The 25,204-nt window shown below is 36.2% G+C and overlaps 3 protein-coding genes across 3 annotated transcripts; 1 reads left to right on the top strand and 2 right to left on the bottom strand.

The window, feature by feature from the left end:
* The first annotated feature begins 1,091 nt into the window (after positions 1-1,091).
* LOC107828283 (uncharacterized) lies at positions 1,092-9,119 on the top strand. Its single transcript, XM_016655565.2, has 12 exons — positions 1,092-1,519; positions 1,854-1,963; positions 3,113-3,182; positions 3,528-3,684; positions 3,766-3,903; positions 5,721-5,860; positions 6,260-6,307; positions 7,373-7,483; positions 7,573-7,754; positions 7,847-7,968; positions 8,626-8,702; positions 8,780-9,119. The coding sequence occupies exons 1-12, from the start codon at positions 1,310-1,312 to the stop codon at positions 8,888-8,890; spliced, it is 1,476 nt and encodes a 491-aa protein (XP_016511051.1). The 5' UTR covers positions 1,092-1,309; the 3' UTR covers positions 8,891-9,119.
* Positions 9,120-9,349: 230 nt separating this feature from the next.
* On the bottom strand, positions 9,350-16,610 carry LOC107828284 (chromatin remodeling protein SHL-like). The gene is made up of 5 exons (XM_016655566.2): positions 16,411-16,610; positions 15,968-16,313; positions 15,303-15,371; positions 10,342-10,477; positions 9,350-9,750 (listed from the first exon to the last, which is right to left on the bottom strand). Exons 1-5 carry the CDS (start codon positions 16,481-16,483, stop codon positions 9,724-9,726), a joined length of 651 nt encoding a protein of 216 aa, XP_016511052.2. The 5' UTR covers positions 16,484-16,610; the 3' UTR covers positions 9,350-9,723.
* A 1,142-nt stretch (positions 16,611-17,752) lies between these two features.
* Positions 17,753-23,672, bottom strand: LOC107828285 (beta-galactosidase 3). Its single transcript, XM_016655567.2, has 18 exons — positions 23,136-23,672; positions 22,962-23,057; positions 22,736-22,848; positions 22,552-22,618; positions 22,222-22,314; positions 21,869-22,012; positions 21,565-21,653; positions 21,372-21,477; positions 20,788-20,875; positions 20,572-20,690; positions 20,047-20,211; positions 19,489-19,667; positions 19,304-19,413; positions 19,093-19,202; positions 18,758-18,868; positions 18,569-18,682; positions 18,212-18,414; positions 17,753-18,118 (listed from the first exon to the last, which is right to left on the bottom strand). Exons 1-18 carry the CDS (start codon positions 23,289-23,291, stop codon positions 18,001-18,003), a joined length of 2,181 nt encoding a protein of 726 aa, XP_016511053.1. The 5' UTR covers positions 23,292-23,672; the 3' UTR covers positions 17,753-18,000.
* Between the last annotated feature and the right edge of the window lie 1,532 nt (positions 23,673-25,204).

The raw sequence follows: 25,204 nt of genomic DNA, 5'->3' as shown, positions 1-25,204 counted from the left end.
GCTATTATGACTTCTTTCACCTTCTTTAGCCGAGGGTCTATTGGAAACAGTCTCTGCCCTTCTAGGATAGGGGTAAAGTTGCGTACATCTTACCTTCCCCAAACCCCACTTGTGGGATTATACTGGGTGGTTGTTGTTGTTGTTGTTGTTGTAGTATTCTATCTTCCTAAAAGTAAATAATAAATAAATTTTACCCGTGTTGTAATTTAGAATATTACTCCTTTTGCTATTATCAAACTTTCATTAATTTTTTTCTTTTTGCCATAAATAAAGTCGAGCTTGCCACTTTTACACATAAAAGATTTAAAAAGAACACTCTGTTAATTTCAGCATTGTAAATGACCAAGAAGGCCCATTTCCTCCGATAACAAATGAAGATATAAATTTTGGCTATCTATTTTAGATATTCACCCTCACATTGTTCTCAATTATTAAATCTGCAATATTATGACTCGTCATTTAATTAAGTTACTCTCAATCTTCATATTCCTATAAATGAATAAAACTTTAATCATTCATTCGTTAAAGAGTTTTGAAGGTCAATAGTGCTAAGTAGGATATTTGACGCACGATTTGAGTAATAATTGTTGGGCGGGTCTCGAGTGTTGGGCATTAGCCGTGTTTAGGGCGCACAGTTGGGCGCTTGAGGCGTAAGCTTCATAAAACTAAGCCCCACGCGTGAGTCTCAGGGCATTTTGATAGTGCTCCGTTCCAGAGCGAGTCCCGAAAAAGCTTTTTAAAACACCGGGACACATGTTATCTTTTTTTTTGGGGGGGGGGGGGGGTTGGGGGGGTTTTCTAATTCAACCCTCAAAACTTTGTACATGCGTGAGTTAATAAAAGATTGAAACATTTGAATACCTCAGGGGTGTAAATGAGATTTTGGGACAAGTAAAACGACTTATTCGCAATAGTATTTGGAAGGCAACAAAGAACTGAAATATTGTAGGAAGAATATGATAAGAACATAAAATAAGGGTGTTTTTTCGTTAATAATTTTAGAAACTTGGGGAGAAAGCGGTAATAACAAAAGGAGAAGGGAGTTGTTCGTTACAAACTCAAAAATTTATAAGATGCACCGTCAACAAAAAATGGCGCAGTTGACGGACACTGGTAATTGCACATGCGAAACGAGATCCTCGATTCACCATTTCACCTCATCAGTCTTCACAATTTCACATTATCACAACTCCAGTTTCATCCATCATCTGATTTTGTTTTTTTCAAAAACGCTTCCTCCACGATCTGATTGCCGGAGGAGGCGATATTATTTTTTGGATGAAGAAGAGTTCACCTGAATTTCCCCGAAATGGCGGAACCGACAATTTCGAAGAGCTCGCCTGAAGATCATGATAATGAGCTGAAGGAGAATATTGAGAAGAAAAAGGACTCAACTGCAAATCCCGAGTTCTTCAGTTGTATGCTTCAGCCATCTCCTGCCAATTCGGATCCTAATTACATTGCAATTCGCCGATTCCTTCTTCATCGCAAAGCCGAATCCGGTGTACTTCGCCGCAAGGTGCGGTTATTTCACGCGTTTTCACTAATACATGATTATATTTAACTGCAACATCGCTGTGAGCATGATCTGATTTCACTACAAATGGATACATACTTATTGTACGTATTTATATTTTTATGCGCATATTTGCTTCTTTTTTTGTATTCAGAAAAAAATATTACGTATATCTCATTGCTTCTATACATTTATTCAGTTTATCATAGTTCAAATTACTTTTTATGGTTTAGGTGTAAAACGAGATGCATTTCATTGAACACTTGGATAGTAGGATCTATTTATTTGTTGCAATTAGTAAAGAAGTAACCTGATTGGACTTTAATGCTTGTTGAAGGACTGGAGATGCAATGGAAAAGGATACGTGGCTTATCGAAATTATATTAGTAGGCCAAGGAATTGGGAGAACTTGCAAATACCAAGCCGCTCGAGCACCCCAGGGAACAGGTGGTTGAGATCTATCTTCATTTCCTCTAGTAGATTGCAATCTCAAGTGCTTAGGGCGCATGATTAAGACTCATATTTGGTTGTTTACTTAATAATTATTATATTTTGTGTAAATTTCATTTGTTGTGTTAAATGACTAAGAATACTGTTGAGAGGTTGAGTTTCGGAAACTTAAGCTTGCTAGTAAGAATTACTCGGTTGACTTAAATGTCTGCTGCTTTGAGAACTCCACAGATCTGTATTTTGGACGTCTTTTCAACAATACTTAGCAAGCAGTGGCTTTTGAAACTAGAAATAGTAAGAAACATCATATGAAGCTTCAAATGGAATAATATCATCATATGAAGCCTAGAGTTTTTCACTTGAATTCCATGTAAAGGTACCTGGACAGATTGGAAGGGGAACCTTGGTGCAACGATAAAGTTATCTCCGTGTGACCAATAGGTCACGGCTTCAAGCCTTGTAAGCAGCCACTATTGCTTGCTTTAGAGTTTAGAGTAGTCTATCTACATCACACCCCTTGGGATGCGGCCCTTCTCCCGACCTTGCGTGAACGCAGAATGTTTTGTGCACTGGGCTGCGCTTTTATACCTGTACAGATTAGCAAAATTTGGAAAAAGTTTCAAATTCATAGTCTTTACGTACACGGGCTATACTTCAATTCAGCTGTCTCTAGAAAACCGATAAAATTTCATGTTTGCCTTATACAAGGGCTTGCGCAGAAGTCTGACGATAATATGATGACGTTGCTTCTTAATCTGGAACTGTCAGACTATGAATTTATCACTGTACAGGAGGGGACCAAGAATGTGTTTTTTATTTGCTTGAAGTACTGGTTATTAATAAATTTTCAGCTCTTTAGGCACTATAAGAGCATGAGATGCTGGGAGAATAATCCTTTTTATATGCCTATTATTTTTTTATGTGCCCATTACTGATTGTGGAGAGACGCAACATGATTTATTTATCTTCTGTTGCATGTACCTTCTACTGCTTTTGAGTTATTTTGACATCATGGAACTTTGGGGAATGTAAAGCTTTTCCAACGTGAAGCATTTTATTTATTTATTTTATCATTTTTATGTCATTTGTTGAAGTTCGTACTGCATACAATCTGACATCAGGATAATTTACTGGTTGATGCATCAGTGGGCGATGGATGCCTTCACCAAGTCCAGTTTCCCAGTTGCTTGAGTCGGATAGCTGGAATTCTTTCAAGGTATGTGCAGCTTTTGGTTATCTATGACTAATCTTTTTTCATACTTTTTACTTTAGCCTATGCATGCAGCTATTTATGAGGAATATTTGACTATCCATGACATGTCATCGAACTAGTGTTTGGATGATAGATTGTGTCGACGCCCTATGAATTAAGTTTGAATGGTTGATGCTAAGGTTAGTGCCAAATGAATTGGTCGAGTCTAGGTCCAACATCAACCATATGCGAAGTGATCTTGGCGTGCGACTCAACTAGAAGATCGGAAGAGTTTCTTTCTGGACATTATAGTTGCATGACAAATGAGAATTCTCTTAGCACACCTTTCACCACCTCATGTTTATGCAGGATTTACGGAGTCCCAGTCAAGCAAGTCAAGCATTGAGCCGGACTACTAGTTACAGTTCAAATGCGAGTGATACTGATGATCGGCCACGTAGAAGGTCGGAACCTGCATATTCCTTTGTTGGGATGCATTGCATTTTTGACCAATGCAAGGCCATGGGTAATTATTTTGCAAAGCAGAATCAGTCGGTCTCTTTCTTCATCAAGCTGTATTACTAACTTAACTAATCTAATTTTTTAGTTACGGTTATAAAGTTTGGGCATATGAGTTCTGATCTACTTGCATATGGAGCATCAGATGGCAGTTTGACAGTGTGCAATGTCTCCATGCCCCCTTCAGTCATTAAGCAGTTAATAGGGCATTCAAAAGATGTCACAGGTTGGATTAACTGGTATTGATTCTGCAGTCTTGTCTTTAACTTCTTATTCATATATCGGAATTGTTTGACTTGTACTTTTCCTTTGTTAAATGTGTTAGAAATAGTGGCTTAAATTTGTAGCCATAGTCTTATTTAAGTCGCAATCAGCGTGAGCTGTCAATGTTGTCAAATGCAAAAAGTGTAGAAAAGCATCAAAATCTAATGGTGTTTTAAACTGAAAGCTCAATTCAGGTCTTTAGCGAAAGAAGTGCTGTAGAACTAATATTAGGAGAATTTTAAAAAATGTAACTGGTGAAGTATTGGTATCAAACCATGTGGAAGAATTCAACAACTCTCATAGATCTTTGATTAGATGCAAATGTTAAGTTACTAATTCAGTATAGTGCCTATGTTTTCATAATCGAAATCTCTAATTTCCTATTTTTAATCCATAACTTATCCATTCAGTATGTTTCCGTATGAGTACTAATCATTTTGATGGCTCTATTTATTGTTTAGTTCTATCTTACAAGATAGAGTCATGAGTTCCTGAAATCAACTAAAGTTTTTCATTGATTCTTGGTTTGCTAGTTTTTGCTAAGGTGCACGTCCTTCACCATCGTTGAAGCACCACCTAAGCAATGTGAAGCTTAGCGCTGCTCTGCTTCACACTTCAAGTCTCAATCACACCTTTGACACTATTCATTGTCCATGATTGTCATTGGAGTAGTTTCTTCTTTTCCCTACAAGAGTTAGGGGTATGGGAATGGAGAAATGAGTCTTCCAGTATTGGTTGTATTAAGTTGGTAGAAGCATAGACAAGATTTAACACACAAAAAACGTTAGTAAAAGTTCTGAACATTAACCAAGTCCAGAATCCTCAGTTGACATTTGCAATGTCCAAATGGAAATGGTTTAGTAGACCTTATGTCTTCTGTCCTTGTGATTTTTTTCCTCCCATTCAACTGATTAGCATTTGATTCAAAACCTTGAAACCTTGAAACGAGGACACTGTGAGTCATGGGAGTTGTTTAATACCTATCCTTCCCAATATGAGTGGGAGCATTTGACTGGATATGGACACAGAGTTTAAGGAAGAAAAGAAGGCTTTTGACACAATAAATTTGTAGAAAATACCAAAGTATGCTTAATACCAAAATGGAGAGAGTAGGTGTTAGCACCTGCAGTAGTTGTTTCTATACCACTGTGATTTTTAATAGCATGGTCTCTTTTGCGATGCCTTTGTCGGACTTTTCAAGGTCGACCTAGTACTTTCAAGAACAGGTTATTCTATGTTTTTTTGTTTCCATCATTTTTCTTTACTTTTTCGTTAAATTCATTTTTAAAATTTCTTTTTTTATTGGTTGAAAGTTAAAAGCATAAAATTGTCCCTCAATCATTTTGAATTCTTATCCATTTTGGATGGTATTATTGTTGTTTTGGCGTTAGCACTGCTGATTCTGCTCCTATTGGTATTGTGGTGGCGAATATCAGAGTTTTGCCTTATTTATTTTATTGTATTCTTTATAAGGTGGAGTATTGCCTTATGTAGGAGCCAAAGCCCAATGAACCCAATAACCAAATATATGGAGAATGAAAACATGTTGAGGCTGTTTTAGTTCCTGTCCCAATTTATTGATGGTCTAAACTGAGTATCCAGAAAGCCAAAAACCACACTATTGTTCTCTTATGGAGTTTTACTATTAATGTGGTTAACATGCCTTTTGGTGACTCAAATTGCAAGTCTGTTCCTCAGTCAAGGGCGATGTAATGCTAGCTAAGCTTTATATATGTTTACCATGTTACTGTTATCATTTTCAAATCTGTCCTTTTCCAGATTTTGACTTTTCAACAAACAATCAGTACATTGCATCGTCTTCAATGGATAAAACTGTCAGAGTGTGGGATATTTCTAGAGGACTTTGCATTAGGGTGATATATGGAGTCTCTTCACAGCTTTGCATTCGATTTCATCCTGTAAGTGGACAAAGATGTACTTTTTGATTTTGGTAAACATTTTCTGCAACCACCAGAGTAGACTTTCCTGAATGACATTCTTGATAGGTTTTTGAAAGACATGCTTGCATGCAAATTTCTTGTGTTATTGTGGATGATGTTTGCATGTGTGTCCACCTCAGTTCGTGCTTGGCAGTAACACTAGACCATCTACGTCTTTCTTGACTCCCATGTGCTTTTCAGTTTTTTTCTTTTTCTATTATATTTTGCAATTGTTATTCCATTGGTAGACTGTATGACATGTTGTATCAAAGCACCTTTAAAAATTTCTTTTTTTTACAGCTGGCTTGGCATTTATATGCATTTAAACAACTGACTAAAATTGATTCTTTCTCTGTTGCTTTTTCTCTTCTTTTACAGGTGAACAATAACTTTCTTTCTGCTGGCAATGCAAAGAAAGAAATAAATGTAATTATCCTTTCTGTTTTGCTGAACGCATATTAATTGTTTAGATTTTACTCTATAGATATACTGTACTTATCCATGTTAGATTTATTTGCTTTAATTAAGGGAATACTTCTTCATGCGTGTACGATAAATATTTTTTTATAAGGAAAAACTAATAGCTAAGGGCACACGATAAACATTTATCTAACCTCCAAAGAAAGAGAATAGAGCAACGAAAGGAGGAAAGGATATTTTATGTGCACAGCAATCATCATGATTAGATGATTTGGGAGAGATTATGTTTCTGAAACACAATGCATTAAGATACAATTGTTTTTCATCCCCGGGTGTTGGCTGAGTTGTTGAGGCATAGAAGTAATAATCTGGAGATCTTAGGTTCGAGTCCATCACAACAGTGCCCAAGCCATGCTGTGCAGGTTGATCTGGCATTTGTGCTTGTGGGCTCTAGTGGTTAAGGTGGACGCAAGCTGACGAGGACACGACTGTCTAAAATGAAGATACAATAGTTTTTTCATGAAGCAGCACAAAACAAGCAGTTCACATCGAACTGAAAGTGAACAGATGAAACCTGCTGATTATTAAGATTCAGATGAAATGTGGCAGTCATTGACTTGAATCCTCACTGGAGTATCATAAGTTGTTAAACAGTTTCTGAGAAGCACATAAATCACATGGTGGTTTACACAATGAAGCAAAGATTGACCATAAGCTTGTATTTTATGAACCAAGAAAACGTACAATTTTATTCAGGCTGACATTCTAACCTACTAAAGTATTTCTTTTGCTTCTAAATTAGGATTTGGATATTGTGTGCTTGAAAAGTAGGTTACTTCATACTTACACCCGTGAAGAAACCGTGTCAGTGGACTCATACGCATGTTCAATTATTCCTGTATATATTTGTTTCGCCAAATAGAATATGTCACAGCCTTCATGTATAGACTCATACACATGTTCAATTATCCCTGTATATATTTGTTTCGCCATATAGAATATGTCACAGCCTTCATTTCACTCTTTATTTTCTCACCTCATCAAGCACTAAACCTTTAAACTAACATTCAGGTGTTCAATTTTAGCACTGGGAGAACAGTGAATAAAATTGTCGTCGATGGTGAAGTCACTGCCATGGACCATGACCACACTGGTCAGCTTATTTTCTGCGGTGATGGTCAGGTTGCCTGCTTTGTGCCTATTCTTCTTTCATTACAGTTTCTGGTCCTCTCTGTGCCAAGTCTTACTATTTTCAGCTTCATTATCTACAGGGATCTATTTACACAGTTAGTATGAACTCCCATACAGGTGTGCTATCTCGAACTCATCGGAATAGAAGTAGCAGCAAGCATAGATCTGCTGTTACAACTGTTCAGTACAGGACATTTTCTCTGCTGGCACGAGGCCCTGTCTTGCTGGCTTTTACTCATGATGGAAGTTTATCTTTTTTCAGGTCAAACTGAAATATTTTTGTCTCTTGTTTTGGTTTATCTTTCTTCTGAATTTTTTTCTCAAGTCACATTGAAGTGTATTATGGGCTTGCAGCGTCTCTTTGGAGATGAAAGGTTATTTGACACTTAGGTGCTCACTGAAACTGGCTCCACGGCTACACAGCATTCGTGCTTCTTTCTGTCCTTTACTTTCCCTTGAAAAGGGAGAGTACATAGGTATGTATCGGATTTGTTAATAAAAAAATTTAATCTCTTTAAAAGCTGTCTCCAATTTGTAAACCTCTGCTTTCCTTTTTATCCCTCTTGAGGTCCTAAAACTGTAGTCTGTTTGGCTAGCCAATTTGGAAAGTCGTTTTCTCGTGGAGAGATTTGTTTTGGTACAAATCCCTAGTTTTGTTGACTTTAATTTCCAATCTTTCCACTTACTAATTTAGTTTACCATCAAGAAGATACTCAAAATAAAGAAGAAAATAGCAAGAGGAGTTTACTATAAGAGGAAAAGAAATTCCTAGGTACCCAGCTTATTTAAGAATTCTCAAGTAGATAACATACAATAAATCCTTCACAAGGTAGGAGTAAGATCTACGTACACTCTATCCCCCCGGGACCCCCGACCCTACTTTGTGGGATTACATTGGGTTTGTTGTTGTATAACATACAAGAAGTAAGTTCTAAAAACTGTCTGAGTTTTCCTACGTGCATCTTACTTTTTGGAGAAAGAAAGTTCCAATGAGTTTATAAATTGTGTTTCACTTCTTTGGGGTGCTATGGTAACATTTGTGTTCCCCGAAGCTTTCATGGATGTAAACAAGTTTTCGGTCTCTGCTATTTATGAGTTTCTCCCAACTGATTTATCTGTTCTAACAATTGAAGTTGCTGGAAGTGAAGATGCAAATGTTTACTTCTATGATTTAACTCGGCCAAGGAATACATGTGTTAACAAGCTTCAGGTATATAAAAGTGTGGAGCAAATTTCAATCTCCTCTCACAAGGAAAAAGGAACTAACACACTAAGGTATGACTGCAGGGTCATGGCTATCCGGTCATAGGTATTGCATGGAATCATGGAGAGAACTTGTTAGCTTCCTCTGATTTTGGCGGTACAGTCATAGTATGGAAGAGAGCAAAAACAGCTTAATACCAAAGTGCTCTATACAGATGAGAGCTAAAAGCAGTTTGCAAGCAGTTTATCTGTTTGGTTTTGGTGTGGAATTTGTGAGAATTGTCATTGTTACACAGCCATATCAGTGTTGCTAACTGAAAGTTTATCAGGAGAAGTTCCGACTGCTTCCACTGACTTTGTACAATGGGTATATCTGTATGTCAGTGAGTTGGAAGGAATTAAATGGCTTTTTTTCAGTCAGAAACGACCTTTCAGTGCATATGTCAAATGCTTCCCCAGTTTAAAGTGATGCCTAACAGTACAGGTCGTACACATTTGTGTATACCAGGAACCTTAATACGGATTCTAAACAAATGAAGTGAGAATGCTTGACTAATCAGCCGCGCACACACAGCACAACGAAGAAACACAACACGCAATGACCAAGAAAAGGCCAAAAAAAGAAAAAGAAAAGAGACATTAATCTAACACATGTACCAAACACCCAGCAGTAGTTTCCATAAGGGAGCTGTTAACAGCAGGGTTATTGCTCGTGGAAATGGCAGCACCTATTTACACTAAACTACTTTATTATAAACACCCTATTAAGATATACTCCAACGTGGAAGAACAGAAGAGAAAACCTACAGTACATAATTACACACAGCCAAACACTTCCTCGACCTACTTAAAGGAAACAAGGTGCATGCCTATCAAACCAGTAGAAAACACAAAGTTTCACCCAGTTTCCCTTTACATCAGTCCACATGATAGTTGTTTCTGATGCAGTTATAATAGCCTCAGTGTTTGCTTGCATCCGTTGGCTAAATAAGAGAAATGTTACAGTTCCTCCAGCATATGCAGAAGTATCACCTCCGTCGGCGTTTGGACTCAACCTGAAATACTCAGGTCAAAGTTTGAAAATTGAGGCTTCAGTAACATATCTATAGGACAATAACAACCAAAGAAAATATTAAATAAAATCTATAGAACTCCAGCTAAGAGCTGATTTTGTCAGAGTTCTCATTCTTAACCACGTAATAATCCGAAGTTCACTCCCACTGAAAATGATCAGTCAGCCAAAAAATATTAAATAAATCTATAAAACTCCAGCTAAGAGCTGTTTACTCTTGCAGAAAATGTCTTTTTGATAACAAAAACCAATGAATAACGCACATCTGTTTTTGCTTAGTTTATTCAAAACATCATCTGGTATTTACTTTTCTTTGGCATTACTAATATGTTGCAAGAAATGACAGGGTAACATACCAAAGCTCCTACCATACTGTCATATGTAACGAACGGTATGATAAAGCAGCTTTGCTAAGCATGTAAAATCAAAAATCATTCTTTTTTGCCTTTGTTTTTCCCCCAACATGTTTGCAAATGAATACAGCAAGATACATCACCTGAAAGGAGGTTGGATCGTGGAAGATGAATACAGAAATGTAACCAGGGTGGACGTGCTAATCTAGCAATCGGCTCACCTTTGTATCTGAAAGTCTTGAAGTAGCATGAGAATTTAGCAATTTCTTCTGATCTTCAGAGGAACAATTTTGGCAAAAGAAGTGGTCAAGTCTCTTGGCTTCCTCAGGCGTCATGTCTATGCAAGCAGGGTGGAACCTGGATTAATATCACAGACAGTTGGTACCGGTCATCCAGATGTTACAAGTGGATACAAATGACGTTACTAGGAATATGCTTTGTTGCTTAAGAATCTTCCTATTTTAATGACTTTGAATCATGTAAATATGCTTGCACAAAACTTAATTGACGGCAGATTTAGCCCTCAAACTAGCTGAAACAAATGATATTTTCATTTGAATCTAACCAGGAAAGCTGATCAAGAATCTGCTCTATTCAGCTCCTGAAACTTAAGCTGCAAGTCTGTCACATGTTTATGAACTGCATTAACCCTGACTAGCATTGAATATACTATTATCCTTCAAAGGTCTCTCCCACACATTGGCATCCTTCCAGAGCAAGATTTTCGATGCGGAAAAGTACATATCTAGCATAACATTTTTGAGAGTCCGGAACCAAAGTAATGTGGAAAATTGGCAAAAGAACTACCTATAGCGCATAGAAAATATGTGTTATATAGATCCAAGTGCGTAATCAAAGTTAACGTCCATTACTAGGGACACGGACGCATATAGCGCATATAAATAATGCATTATGTTGTTCTTCTCTGCGCCACAATTTTGGGGTTTAAATTGGCACACATGTGGGTCATCTCTTCCTCGACCTTGTCATCACTCTTTACTGATTGATACTCAATTATTTTTAGAAACTAAAAAAAGCCACGAAAGGGAGCAACCTTGTCCATCTACTCATTTCGATTCATGTATTCCAAATCAATTGCTTTAATTATTTTCGGATATTAAAGTTTCAAGAATTTTAAGTGACCAATAAAAGATTTAGTGACCAATATACTTTCCCTTATGAAACTGTTGCTCATTCAATAAGCTTTCCCTTAAGAAAGTTCATATAATACTTATTATCGTTGAAAACTTCCTCCCCCTTATAGTGCCCACCAGTAAATAACTATTGGTATTTGTGCATTTTAATATTAAAATTATAATATTAAATTGCATTATTTCTTGTGAGATAGTGGTTATAAATTGGCAAGAAAGTGGCCATTATTTTGGTGTAACTCTTGAAACCACTAATGCCATGATCTACCACTAATTACCCACTAAATGTTAAAGTTTGTAACCACAAAACCATGTTCTATAACTTTATTATGCCACTACTTTGTTATTTATTTCATGGAAGAAATTCTACACCTATAAATAGTGGTGTTTCTTCCTTATGTTTGGTGTGGGAAAATATGGTAGTGTGTATGAAAAAAGTGAACTTGGTGTAGTGAAAAAGAGAGTTAAGAGAAGGAGAAAATCTAGGTCTCCAACTTATTCTCTACAAAAGAGAATATTATTTTTGTTGAAGGAAGGTGTTCATTTTGGTGGAGCTTTGGACTCAACAACTTGTCCAGAGTTTGTTCGAGTCATACAACGTTGTCAGGCTGTTGTATCCTCGAGGGGACAAGTCAAGAGTATTACTGCTGGACCAGTGAAGATGCTACCGCAGTGGGCTTGAATCTCCTTAAAGAGAGCGAGATATCCGCGCCTCAGCCTAAAGAATATTTATTTATTTTTCTTCATCTTATTTTTCAACTGTAATTACTTGTAATTTCACCAACAATAAGTCATTAGGAAGAAACATGTTCTTGCAACCTTTTTAGTGCCAATGATTAATGACTTCGTGATGATGCTAAAGAAAATGTCGTATCTTTTTCTTCTACTCCCCTTTCTTTTTTGCTTCCTTCTTTCTTTTCCTTGGCACGATAAAGGTATTTTACTAAATAAATTGTTCGTACTGAATAACATACAAAAAAAGGTATCATGTTTGAAACTCGCTTCTTGAAATATACAACCAAAAAGGTAAAATGCACAGAGGTCAGTCGACTAAATCAATAGCATATCCACATGAAAATTAATATAGTGCGTGCAGGTCAATTTCAACTGATACAATATCCATGTAAAAGCCTACAACCTCTAATATACTTTTCCAATGGTAGAGGAAGAAGTAAACATGAAAGAGAGATGGGAGGCAAATAACTTAATCACAAAGTTGACAAAAGAACCTTCCATAATCATATTCTCTCATGATCTGTGGCCACGAAAATCTCATTCAAAGTCATTGGTGGGAGTATATTTCTGAAAATGTCCAAGTTCGAGTTCCACTGCTTCTTTCCTACTTTTTCCATTCACAAATCAAATTACAAAAACGAAAAAAGCACATTTTGTGCCTCTCATTTAAGCGTCTTAATTTGATCTTCGCTAAAGAAGTAACAAAATATGTTGTCGCAGTGTACATGTTGATACATGTGCTATTTTGATGATCAACAAACAAAGTGTACTTGTTAAATTATTTTGAGAATATAGTCTTAGTAATTTTATTTTGATTATTACTAATTGAGCCAAATAGCTCGTATGAGCTGGACCATGTGATGAACCAGGTTGGAGAAGTGTTTCCCTTTTCATATAAGAATTAGGTTGAACTAAGTCCTAATTAGATTAGGATACTACAAGGAATATCACACGCGGTTTAAATTTTATGAAAAGCTTTCTATGAAAATTATTTGGTGAAATCTGCAATTCCGGATGGAAATAAACTCAATTAGATATTCTTACTTATAATATACAAAGGAAAATGGAGGCACTTGTTAAACTAATTTTGATGTGTTATTAATAATTAAATTTTTTGTTACATAGCGGAATCATTAAGAAAAACATCAAGATAAGATTTTATAATTTTTTTAATTTATTTTTTTATTTTTTGATAATCATAATGTCCCCGCCAGCTTGCACGCACCTCAACTAATTCCACGGGATACTTGCTACCTCCCTCCAATAACATGTACTAACTCTATCCACCACGGCATGAACATATGAGAAGAATTCACCTAGTATTTTTTGTTTCCACTGGGATTTGATAAGATTTTATAACTTTAATATTCGAAAATAATTAAAAATAATTGTTTTGGAACACAAGAATGAAAATGAGTAGAGTAACACAGTTTCCGAAGCCTTCCCGCAGCCATCCATTTCCAACCATGTTCGTGGCTTTTTAGTTTCTAAAAACAATTGAGTACCACATGTGTGCCAATTTAAAACCCTTCAGTATGTACTTGGATCTACATAATGCACATTTTCTATGTGCTATAGGTAATAATAATATGGTTCTTTTGTCAATTTTCCACGTCACTTTGGTTCCACAATCTTTTCGTGACAGGTACATACCTAGCGTTATTAAAGGCTTGACAACCTAAGAAGCTTAAATAATGCCATCTTTGCATTGGAACTGATTATATCATTTCGAGCAGAGAATTATGAAGATTACTCTTCTTACGTTCATTCATTGGCCCAACCTATTTTGCGGATAGATAGGAAGAAAAAAGTTCAATATAAGTAGCGAACCAAGTATCATAGTTGCATAGCCATAAGAGACGCGTATGACCACTTATATTAGTGAATGAAAATCATTTATCTGGTAAACAAAAATAATTACCAATAAAAGAAACGAAGAAGTTTGCAACTGATCATTTAAGATCAGGCAGCACTATGATTTGGAAGAGGGATGTGTCAGGGAGCACTATGATTGGGAAGAGGGATGTGTATCAGATCAAATGCAAATTTTGATTTTCACCCTTTTTTGTTTGTTTGTTTTTTCTTTTTGTTGTTTTGTGGGGCAGAGAGGGGGGTTGGAGGCGGCAAAAGAACAACAACAACAACCCAGTAATACTCCTACTAGTGGGGTCTGGGGAGGGTAGAGTGTACCCCTCAGGGTAGAGAGGCTTTTCCGGGAGACCCTCGGCTCAAGAAGATTCCAAAAAATATTGAAATACAAAATGATGGCTCCATATATAGCTCTGCTCTGCCTATTACAGATTTCCAGATGCAACGATGGTGATCACCTTAATATCACCAATATCTTCTTTATAATAAGTACCTTAATATCACCAATATAAATCCTCCATCCATTATTAGACTTCATAAACTAAGTATCCAAACACAAGCCATATAAATATGCATAACACATCAGCATACATAATTAAAAATACACCAGTAACGCAAATGATAATACATAGATCTAACGACCATGTAATAGGGCACTTACTACTATCACCTCAAGGAAAGTTTTTTCTGACACAAATAGGAAGGAGAAGGAGAAGAGCGTTTCCAAAAAGGACATCAATTGCATTGCATCATGCAACTAGAAACGCCCATCAACCAAAAGAAAGGGAGAGTTGCTTTCTCCCGGTTTCATGAGCTAACGGCCTAGTTAAAACTTAAAGGAATCACTACCTTCTTGAAGAAAACCAATGTCAGCTATGTTATTCGTGTCATGAAAGCTCACTAGACTCTGAGGATTGGTTACAACTCTATCACAAACGCAGAATGTACAAGAGAAAAACCTCTCCTCACATATGTCGGTAAACTTGCTCCCAACATTGAACAGACGGCACATAACGTGTTAAAAGGAATCATGATCCTCCATCAGGAAATATCTAAGTAACTCTGCTAAGAACAAGATTATTTGAAACACAACACAAATACATGAACTACAGATAATCATGAACGGCTTGAGTCGCATATCCTGGAGTAACTAATTGCCACTTCTCTTTTTGAGTTAGCTTTTGCACAATATCTTGACTTATCCCCAAAAAAGAGGTAGCATGCAATAAAACATAGGAATATGCTTTGAGAATGGAAACTACTGCATAAACTGTACTGTTTATCAGGTGCTATAATGGCACTAGTTTGCCTCTTAGTAGAAACTATAAAATCTAACAAGATTTGAAACATAGTGCAATGGATGGCTAAACATGAAATTATATTATAATACAACCTACCACAATAAAAATGTAAAGAATCAGACTTACCAGTCACTGCAGCCTTCGCATTGAACCATGAGGTCATCCGGATTGTAAGGCATCTCACATTTACAATACCTGCAAAATTTGGACCAAGGAGAACACTCAACCAATAAATTCAGGTTAATAATCAATTCAAATATGTGGCAGAACTTGTTAAGAAAAAGATATATTTCCTAATGATTTAAGTTATATACACCACCAATCACACTAATGGTGAATTTTAACCTATGACAGCTGGTTACTTACCATCTTTGACAGATTACCAATTAATGTTTAACAAGAGATTTGAATGTAATTACCTAATAAGTGAGCTAATTGTGTAAATAATAGTACCAGATAGCTAGATATTGTAGCCGGATATTTTTATGCAACAGCAAAAAAAGAGGTTAAATCACTATTATAACCACATTTAGATGTAATTAAATTGAAACTGTAAGCAGTAACGGCACAATTACATTATATTTGACCTGATTGTGTAAATAATTTTTTACAGTTGTACTGTATTGAACTTAAATTCTTTCCTAATAAGACCACATAGCTAGGTGTTGTAGCCAGATAGTTTTATTCAATTGCGAAAACTGAGGTCAAGTTACTATTATAACCAACTTTAAGTGTAATTAAATAGATATGTAAGCAAAAAAGCCAGGATTTTCATCAAGCTTTAAACATACACGGCAACTCTGTCGGGATTAAACGCTCCAGTAGAAGAATTGTACTCGAATCGGCAAAAGAAATCTTCGTTGCCAACGGCGTCGAGTTTTGTGTAGCTCTTGAATGTGTGGACCGTACACTTGCCTTCAATTGTGTCGGCGCTTTGTGTATCGTAGTGATCGGACAGGAACAGTTCCTTTGAGCCGTGAAATTGACGTCGACCGCCGATCGACTCCTCCGGCCGGTAGTACCACCGGACGCGAACCCTGACGTTACCGCCTCTGCTGTCCGACTCAATCGTCTCAACTCGAGCTACGTACGACGGCTTTGACGACTCCGACGGTCGCATCAACACGCAGTCTCCGGCTGAGGAAACGATGACAGGTGGCGCAAGTTAGATTTTCCGGCGAATTTTTTTGCATATTTTGTAGGAAAATTGGGAGAAGAGTGGAATTGAACTTACCTCGGACGGTTTTGTTGATGGATTTGACCGTGTAAGAATCTAGGGTTCGACGATTGGCGCGAGTTTTAGCCATGGACTGAAGGAAGAGCGTGACGAACAAACTACAAAAGTCATGCGCCTGAAATTTCTAGAGAGAGAAATAGGAGAGTTAAAGAGCGAGAGAGACGAGCCAGCGTGTGTCACAGGTGCATTTTGTTTTTTTAAAGATTTCTTTTATTGAGTTTTTTTTTTTTTCTTTTGCTGAAGGAGAAAGACTTGATAGTATGTTTCGCGCTTTCGCGCGTTTTTTGCTGTTTTGGTTCTGGTGCGCTGCAGTTTTGTTGATCAAAGTTCAAATGTGTTAAAATTTGCAGGAGTCAGGAACCAAAATGACGTCAAAAATTGGCAAATGACGTCATTTTGTTTCCGGACTCAAATTTGCAGCGGGTATAAACTAAAAGGGATTGAATAGAAGGCTCTGAATACCTTCATTTTTCTTGTTTCCAATAACTATATATTGAAACTGTTGAATTGTTGGATAACTTTATTTAAAATTTTAATGTATTAGTAAGGACTAAGTATATACATTTATTAGATTTAATTAATTTGGGATGCAACACGCTCAATCAATTTGAAGGACTATTATTTAGGAAAACACTTAAAAAATATTTTGTGAATGAGTCGAATTAAATAATCTAATTTTTGTAGTTACCCCAAATTAAAGTGAGAATATATATTATTTAACTATGATTAAGTAAACAATATATATATGAAAAATATTGTGTCCTTAAATTTGTTGATTAATGTAAACACCCGTGATATTGTCCTACTTATGTGGTAAAAAAGAGTACAAATCGTTATCTTTCTGCAGCACTCTTTCTACTTGATTGCCCCTTAAGTTGATGCGATGGGTAAAAAAAATACTGTTTCAAGTTCACGTAAATAATGGGGCACGCATTTATCTTTTCAAAACTTAATAAGCTACTAGTACTACTAACAATTAGGCGTAAATATTGGAATAATGGAAGTCCATTGCAGAGAGAAGTGGTGTATAGGTTCCAGGTTTTGTGCCAAATGTAAAATCATTTAAAATTTGAACTTAACTCGAAAGTAAAATATGTACCTTCACAATGAAATTAGTGCAGCTCTTGTATTAGCATTTCTTAAATTCATTTAACCATTCATTCAATTCAAGGTTAATTTCATGCCAACAAAATAAAATTTTACTTGGCAAAATTATTTTTGTGAAGGAGAAATATAATAATTACTACAAAGGACCCGTTTCTGTAACACAAGATCTAATGGTTTAGAATTTAAGACGGATAAGAATATAAAGTAAGAGAAATTGAAAATTGGATCTCTCTTTTCTGAAATGAAACAAATAGAGTTCTTTTTCCATTAATAACTTCTTAATATGTACATCGATGAGGAAGACCAGCAGTAGCACTGCAGCCACATTTTGAATGAAGATGATGGGAAAGCAAATCAAATAAGCTAATTATTGGCCAAAAAAACTAGCATAAGAGCTTTTCGTAGAACCCTTTCTTTTCTATGAGATAAATCTCACACCAAATTTTTCTTTTAAATAATAATACCTAAATGATATCATGTCTATACATATGTAATTGACCTTTTGACAAGAGAAATCTTTGATGCATCACCACCTATCTCCTCAAAAACTATCAGCAAGTTTCCAGTTGGCTTCAACCAAGATCGAGGAACATGGTACCTAAAAGAAACCAATAGGTTAAAAGAGTTAGTAACCATTTTAATCTTCTCATTTATCAACTAAGGGTCAAAAATACTACTGTGATCTGCATACCATCTTTGAGTTGGCTGGCCACAACCGGATTGGCACTTTCCTTGTCGGAATGTCCCTATATAACTGCAAGGGCTGCAGTTACCAGTGGCGTAAGCAGTCCAGTATCTTCCGATGCTCTGCCCATTGATCCAGACTTGACCTTTTCCCATACTACCCATGTCCAGCGCTAACGGATCACTTCCTCGTGGTGCATTGAAGTATACCTGAAAGTTTCATGAAGAATCTCAGTATCCATGATCATGATCAAGATCAAGATTCCACCTTTTCAATTCTCGTTATTACAGATCTATTCTACATCATCAATCTTCTCTTTGAACATCACTTATCTAACTCTAAGACCGAAGCAAACATATTTACCTTGTACCAAGTAAGAGGTTGTCGCTGTCTTGCTATCAAAGAGCCTCCCACCCAATCAGCAGCAGAAATTGCATTTGGAGAACCCAAGTTCATTGCCTCACCTCTCAACCCCACCTGCGCGAAAACATTCAAAGTTGTGGTAAGGACCTCTAAGATGCCAAAGCATGAATAAGAAATTAGGACAAGCACCTGATAGGACCATTTCTGCCAGGATAAGTCCCTTGGTCCCTTGTCTAGCCCATGAAGAACAACTGGTCCAAGGACTCCCGTGCTCCACGTCTCATAACGTGCTCCATTGTTCTTCAAATAAAACAAACCAAGACACAAAGGTGAAAACCACTTTTGGCAAGCAAGAAAATGATGAGTGATTTATGAAATGCAGAGATATCTCCCCAGTCCCCACCATCCTTGCCCCATCTCAAGTTGTTGCTGCTAATGTTTATTATAAACTATAAATTTGCGATTCATTCTCCACACATATTACAGTTTTAAAATGATTGTGCGAGTTGGAATATGAGACTAACTGGCAATCCAACAGCTACACTGAGTAGGGAAATTCTGTTTATTCCAGCATGCAGGTTAACACCTCCTGTAAAGGTAACTCTTCGGTTTTCTCGGTTTCCATAAACTGAACCTGTAATTGGACACTGAAACTCTTAGAAGGAATCCAACCTTTGACGTTTCTCAACATTAAAAAGTTAAAATGAGTTAACTAAAAGAGAAAAGCATTTGCACCTGAAAGTTGTCCATTAATAAACACATGTAAGGCATGGCCTGCTGACTGGACAGTAAGAGTCAGATGTTGCCCTCGATGTAGAAATGATTCGGCTGAACTTATCTCAACACTGAAAAGTTCAATGATATGGTCAAATGAATATACACGTTTGTCAGCAGGCGTGTAAAAATATTTTTGTTCATACCTAGTGGTGTACCAAAGGTAGTCACTCGTATCCCTGGTAACATTTAATTGCTCCAAGAGACCAACAACAGTGAGCTTTGAATCCGCATCAATGGTGGATACATCTTCACTAAATGTTTCCCAAGTTCGCAGTTGTACGTTTGTGGGCAGCATTTGTGCATTGGATGTCTTAACTCCAACCTGATTTGAAGAGCAAAAAACTTCATTACAGAATATTTTCAGTAAATAGATTGCGAGTTGGCAATTGAGTATTTCATACATAACTTAGCTTCAATTCTCATCTTAGTAGATCATGTCAATGGGAAGAGAAAACCAAGGGCTTGTTTAGTAGACTCAATATTGTGAACTTACTCTTAAGTATTATTTGGTTAGAAGTAGGGGGTAGATGTTATGTGAAGAAAGATTACAACCTAATTTTAGCTACGTAAAGGAGTACGTAGAGAAGGATCAACGGAGATGGAAAAAGACGACATTTACTTGTGAATGACTCTTCAGCACCAATGAATAAAAGAAGAAGATATACAACAGGAGCAAGTAACTATCTTGATATATAACATACCCTGGCAGTATTATATACAACATTTTTACAGTCTGGAAGAATGCTTATTGACCAAGGTGGCAGGTCGTAATGTTTGTGCCTAAATGTCACCCTCGCAGGTGAAGTCAAATGGAAATTTGCAAGAAAAGCAGCACAATGTCCAGAGCCAGAAGAAAATACATGTGCCTGCAAAATGGAGAAGATTTCAGAATTTTATAAGGCCAAAGAATGATGCATCGAATATGTAAAAGAACGTATCAATGTAATATATGAAAGAACAAAGAGTTATCGATAATCTATAATCAATAGAAATCTAACTTTAATTGAATACTCGTCCTCGTTGTCAGAGTGGATGCAAAATAGGCGGTGAGCCTGCACCCACTCCCTTTAAATTCCACCCACTTCCACAAAGGAGTAGTACTCACATCCACTGGCAGACCACTGGCTTAAAATTTTGGATCTGCGTCTACTCGCAGTAACACCCCTACCCCCAAAACAAGATAATTAAAAGAGTTTACGGAAAGAGGGAAAAAAATAGGAAGGTACCTGTTCATAGTTTCCTAAGGCAGTAATGGTAGGATCAGCAGAAATAAGTGCTGGTTCACATAACTTGATAGCCTTATGAAGCTCCTTCAAATGGTCATACTTTGGCTGCCTAATCAAGCCTATAAAATAAGCATGGAGAACTAATTAGTATATACGAGGAAAGTCGCGTTACATGCATAAGTTGTTGCTTTAAATGGTCATAGCTAAGTCTCTGACCATATTCATCAATAGGAGCATCATAATCGTAGCTGGTAGTGATGAAAGGCCCTCCAGCTGTTCTTCCAAAGTTGGTTCCCCCATGATACTGTTCAAAGAGGAAAAAGGAATGTCGGTTAAGGACAGAATAGCATTACAGGTTGGGCGTGATGGATCCCACAGATGGAAAAACTCTTGATATTATTTCCTTTCATTCATTTGGTAAGAGTCCTTTTACCTAAGAAAGCATCAAACAGGCATCCTCGGAAATTTAATATTTAAAGTTGGGGAGACTGGGAAATACATAAATAGCCACTGAACTTAACAGTTTAGACATGGTGACAGGTCAAGATGAAAATTTTAGATAGTTATGCAAGATTTTTTCCTAAGCCAACCAGATTTTTCATTACTCCTATTACTTACCGAGTATTTCAGAATTTTAAGATTCAAACAATCTCGATTCAAAATATTTCCTATATCAGATTAATGGATAAGCACTTTTGAGCAACGGGCATATCTCCAACCGATGTAAAACTTCAGAGAGCTAGTTATCGGTTAAGTTCCATTATAAACAAGTTTTTAGAAGCTGGTTACTGAGTACTGACCATATAATAATTCACCAAGGAGCCTCCTTTTTGAATGAACCGTGCAACTGCAAAGGCCAAATCTTCAACTGGTCGATGATGAACTGGACCGCCAAAATCATCAAACCTTTATACATCAAGAAACGTAAGTAAAATCATCCCAACATGGAAAAGTATTAATCACTCTGCAAATACCAAAGTATCACGAATTTACCAGCCGCTCCATGCCTCTGTCCATATAGTTGGCTTGTTAGGTTTGTTAGGGGAAAAGTAATCACAATAAAAACCATTGCAGGTGTTTATCTGTCACCAAGATGAAGATTACGTTCAGCATAACATTAGATAAGCACTTAGAATCAACTTTCCTATATAATTGACTTTTTGTATGCATATTTTCCAATCCTGGTAATTAAGATGGGCAACGGAAATAACAAGAGCTAAAAGAACCGAGTTCTATGCGCAGTTTATTTAATAAATGAAGCTACGCTTATCTTGTCTAGTGGCAAAAAAATTCTTACCACTGGATCAGGGGCATCATCCTCTTTGCACATAATCCACGGGACCCCAGTACCCATTTCAACAGCCATTTTAGCCGCCCAAGTCATGTACGCATGACCAGGAGCGCCATATTTTTTTATTTCTAACCCATACTCGTTCTCAATCTGCATCAAACACTTCTAAACATGAGTACCTATGATGCTTCATCATTGCAAAGCACCATACTGCACATGGGCTGAAAACACAAAACATATGATCCAATCTCTGAGCTTTCTCACATATCATTAATTTTAAATTGCTTAAGGTACACACTAGATGCCACAGGAAGTAGCTTTACTCACTTGTTCATGAAATGAATAGTACAAAATCATACCTGTGAGAGAATGATAGGACCACCTTGGGTCTGAAATAGCTTCTCATTCTTCATCATTTGGACAATTTTCTGTGTGAATCTTTGCATTTCCCTCTGCAAGACAAAAAATACCAGTCCACTTTATTTTTTACTTTTCTGATAAACGAGAAATCCCCGAGAACCAGTTCAGCACAGTTCAAAACTCCATGGATAATGGGCCAGTCTACTGTAATTTAACTTCCAAATAGAGCAAAATTATTACTTGTTCTTTAACCAAATTTCTACTACATATTAGGCTGTGTGTGTGTGTGTGAGGAGGGGGGGGGGAGAGAGAGAGAGAGAGAGAGAGACCTTGAAAGGTTCATTATCAGTTCTGAAGCTGATACCAGGAACATACTTCAACCATACAGGAAAACCACTGCAATTAAAAATTAAAAAAAAAAAATTATACAGAGCACATAGCATTAGAAAGAAAACACTATCGAAAATCAAAGCTCAATGTCGTTTGATATGAACAAAAAAGAATCAAACTTACCCAAAATTCCACTCTCCACAAATATAAGGCCCAATTCGAAGATGCATATAAAGCCCTGCCTTCTGAACCAGCTTTATGAATCGTACTAAATCATTACGTCCCTCAAAATTGTACTAAAAAAAACCACAAAAATATACAGATTAATACAGCCATTTTCACAAATACTTCCTCAGCAGAAGAAACAACTACTAATGCATTAAAAAAAAGGGAGTGAAGAGCAAACTACATTGCCAGGTGAAGGTTCATGAAGATTCCAGAACACATAGGTTTCAATAACATCCAATCCTCCATCTTTTGCCTTCTGTATAATCCCCTCCCACATCTGCATTTTCTCCATTGTCAAGAAAAAAAATACCGAAATACCAATAAAAAAAAAGAGCAAAAAAAGAAAAAGCCATACATCAGGGGTACTTCTGGGGTAATGAATGGAACCGGAAAAAAGGATTTTTCTTTGGCCATTGATAATGAGTGACTTCTTGTCATAAGTCACACTGCAATAACCAAACTCAGACGCAAAAATCAAAACAAAGAATAGCAATAACCATTTGGCACCCATTATAGAGAAGTGGAAAGAGAGAATATGAAAAAAATGCTTTATCTTCAACAATGGTGGGAAAAAGCAAAGTGTGGAAAATGAGAAATGTGAATAAAGAAAGAGAGAGAGAGGGAGTCTGTAAAAGTGCAAACAATGAGGTACTGACAAGAGCTCTCCTCAAAGGCTAAGAATGTCTGTGACAGACAGATAATCACACAGAAAAAAAGTAACAGTATTTTGGATTTTGTGTTACTGCATTTAACAATACAATGGGTAATAAATGTTAATGAATGTTTGGGTTTTTGTATTTTGTATCAAATGCACTCTTCATCTTTTATAGATACAGCCAGCGCCGACCTCTCCCTTTCTGGTTTGTCAAGAAATTATATCCTCACTCACTGTCCTCGCATTATTTCATCCAAAAATAGTTTTTTTTTAGTCCTTACTCTAGTTACTGATGTCTAGACCTAAAATAAGTAAATTAAAGTATTTATTGTTCACATTTTAAAACTTTCAAATAAAATTATCACGCAATTTACATAGTATAAAGTATAAACAAGCAAGAATTCTAGCTCATAGAATAAGGTAGCTTAGGAGTGCTATAAATTCAAAGTTGAGTTTAATGTCCTTTTAGCCTAAATCATTTAGTTTTTTTATAACCTTGGTGTGCGCGCCTAGATTAATTCTCACCGAGGTTTGGACAAACAGGAAGAAACCACCTAATAATTTTGCCTTCGGTGATAAATCATTTACTTCCTCCGGTCCACCGTAACCAATTTACTTTTTTATTTTGGTCCAAAATAAGTGTCCATTTATATAATCAAGAAAAGATTCAATTTTTTTTTTCAAAATTATCTTTATGTACGTATTCTTAAAAAGTCATTTACTCCTCACATTTGAGAAAAGAAGTAAGTGCTACTATAACTATGGTGCAACATTTAATGAAGGGTAGTTTAATCACACTAACTATTTTCGTCTAGAATTTAGTATTTTTTTATTGAGTGTGCCCAAAACAAATTGGTCACTTATTGTGGACCGGAGGGAGTAATATTTAGAACTCATTATCAAATAATTCAAATTTGTGTTGATTGGCATATAAAAGACGCAAATGCTCCTTTCCAAAAATACAAAGGCGCACTCTATACTGAGCTTGATAAAGAGAGAGGGGCTCAGAGCCATCCTATATTACCCTTTGAAATAGGTGAATTTAGAATTCAAACTGGATAAATTAAAAGTTTCGAGTTCATCCAAAGTGTGAATTCAAAATTTAATATTTACACAATTTAATATTTAGACTATTTTTTAGAGTATTCACACACACATATAATAGTTGATAACAAAAATAATATGCTCAATTGGATTCTACTATTCTAAATCTGCCTCTGTCCTTTGGCTAGTGCCGAAGTTATATTCCAGCTTTTTTCCCTCTTATCTTCCTTCCATGCATCCAAAGAAAAAATAAAAAATGTATTAAAAATAGTTCCAATTCCAAATTAATAGCATTTCCACTTCTAGTGTATCCTTTCATGAATGCTTTACCACTATTTATTGCATTATACATTTTGGATATAAAAATAGAAAAGGTATCGGGTAAGTTTTATTTACACTTGTTATATAATAATATTTCCTTTAATAAAAAGACAAAATTGAAATTATCGCCTTTACTCTTTTGGTCCACCAGACATTAAATAAAGTAATATCTATATCTAGTTTATGATGGCAACGCCAAATGAATTGGAATTGAGAGATTATAAAAGACGCAAGATATGTAAATGTACTTTTCTCTGTACAATCTTTAATTTATGCTAACAAAGAAGAAACTTTTGACCTTATTTCAAAATTGACCAAACTGAGAATATATCTCGAAACCGAAGCTTATATCAAATTATATTACGTACTTTATTATAATTATTGATAATACTGAGATAAAAATA

This window comes from Nicotiana tabacum, chromosome 7 (assembly GCF_000715075.1).
Source record: "Nicotiana tabacum cultivar K326 chromosome 7, ASM71507v2, whole genome shotgun sequence".
Classification (NCBI taxonomy): domain Eukaryota; kingdom Viridiplantae; phylum Streptophyta; class Magnoliopsida; order Solanales; family Solanaceae; genus Nicotiana; species Nicotiana tabacum.
Note: the sequence above shows the minus strand (reverse complement) of the source record. Positions and strands in the feature narration are given on the sequence as shown.

Bases quoted from the DNA above. Each gene is read 5' to 3' on its own strand.
- LOC107828283 (XM_016655565.2), top strand. From the start codon at position 1,310: ATGGCGGAACCGACAATTTCGAAGAGCTCGCCTGAAGATCATGATAAT. The intron at 7,755-7,846 runs GTCAAACTGAAA...ATGGGCTTGCAG, and splicing joins GGAAGTTTATCTTTTTTCAG to CGTCTCTTTGGAGATGAAAG. The intron at 8,703-8,779 runs GTATATAAAAGT...GTATGACTGCAG, and splicing joins CATGTGTTAACAAGCTTCAG to GGTCATGGCTATCCGGTCAT.
- LOC107828284 (XM_016655566.2), bottom strand. From the start codon at position 16,483: ATGGCTAAAACTCGCGCCAATCGTCGAACCCTAGATTCTTACACGGTC. The intron at 15,372-15,967 runs GTATGTTTAAAG...CAAATTTTGCAG, and splicing joins AATCCCGACAGAGTTGCCGT to GTATTGTAAATGTGAGATGC. The intron at 9,751-10,341 runs GTGAGCCGATTG...TGAGTATTTCAG, and splicing joins CAAGACTTTCAGATACAAAG to GTTGAGTCCAAACGCCGACG.
- LOC107828285 (XM_016655567.2), bottom strand. From the start codon at position 23,291: ATGGGTGCCAAATGGTTATTGCTATTCTTTGTTTTGATTTTTGCGTCT. The intron at 22,849-22,961 runs GTAGTTTGCTCT...GGTTTTTTTTAG, and splicing joins ATGAACCTTCACCTGGCAAT to TACAATTTTGAGGGACGTAA. The intron at 21,654-21,868 runs GTAAGAATTTTT...TCTTGGTGACAG, and splicing joins ATGATGCCCCTGATCCAGTG to ATAAACACCTGCAATGGTTT.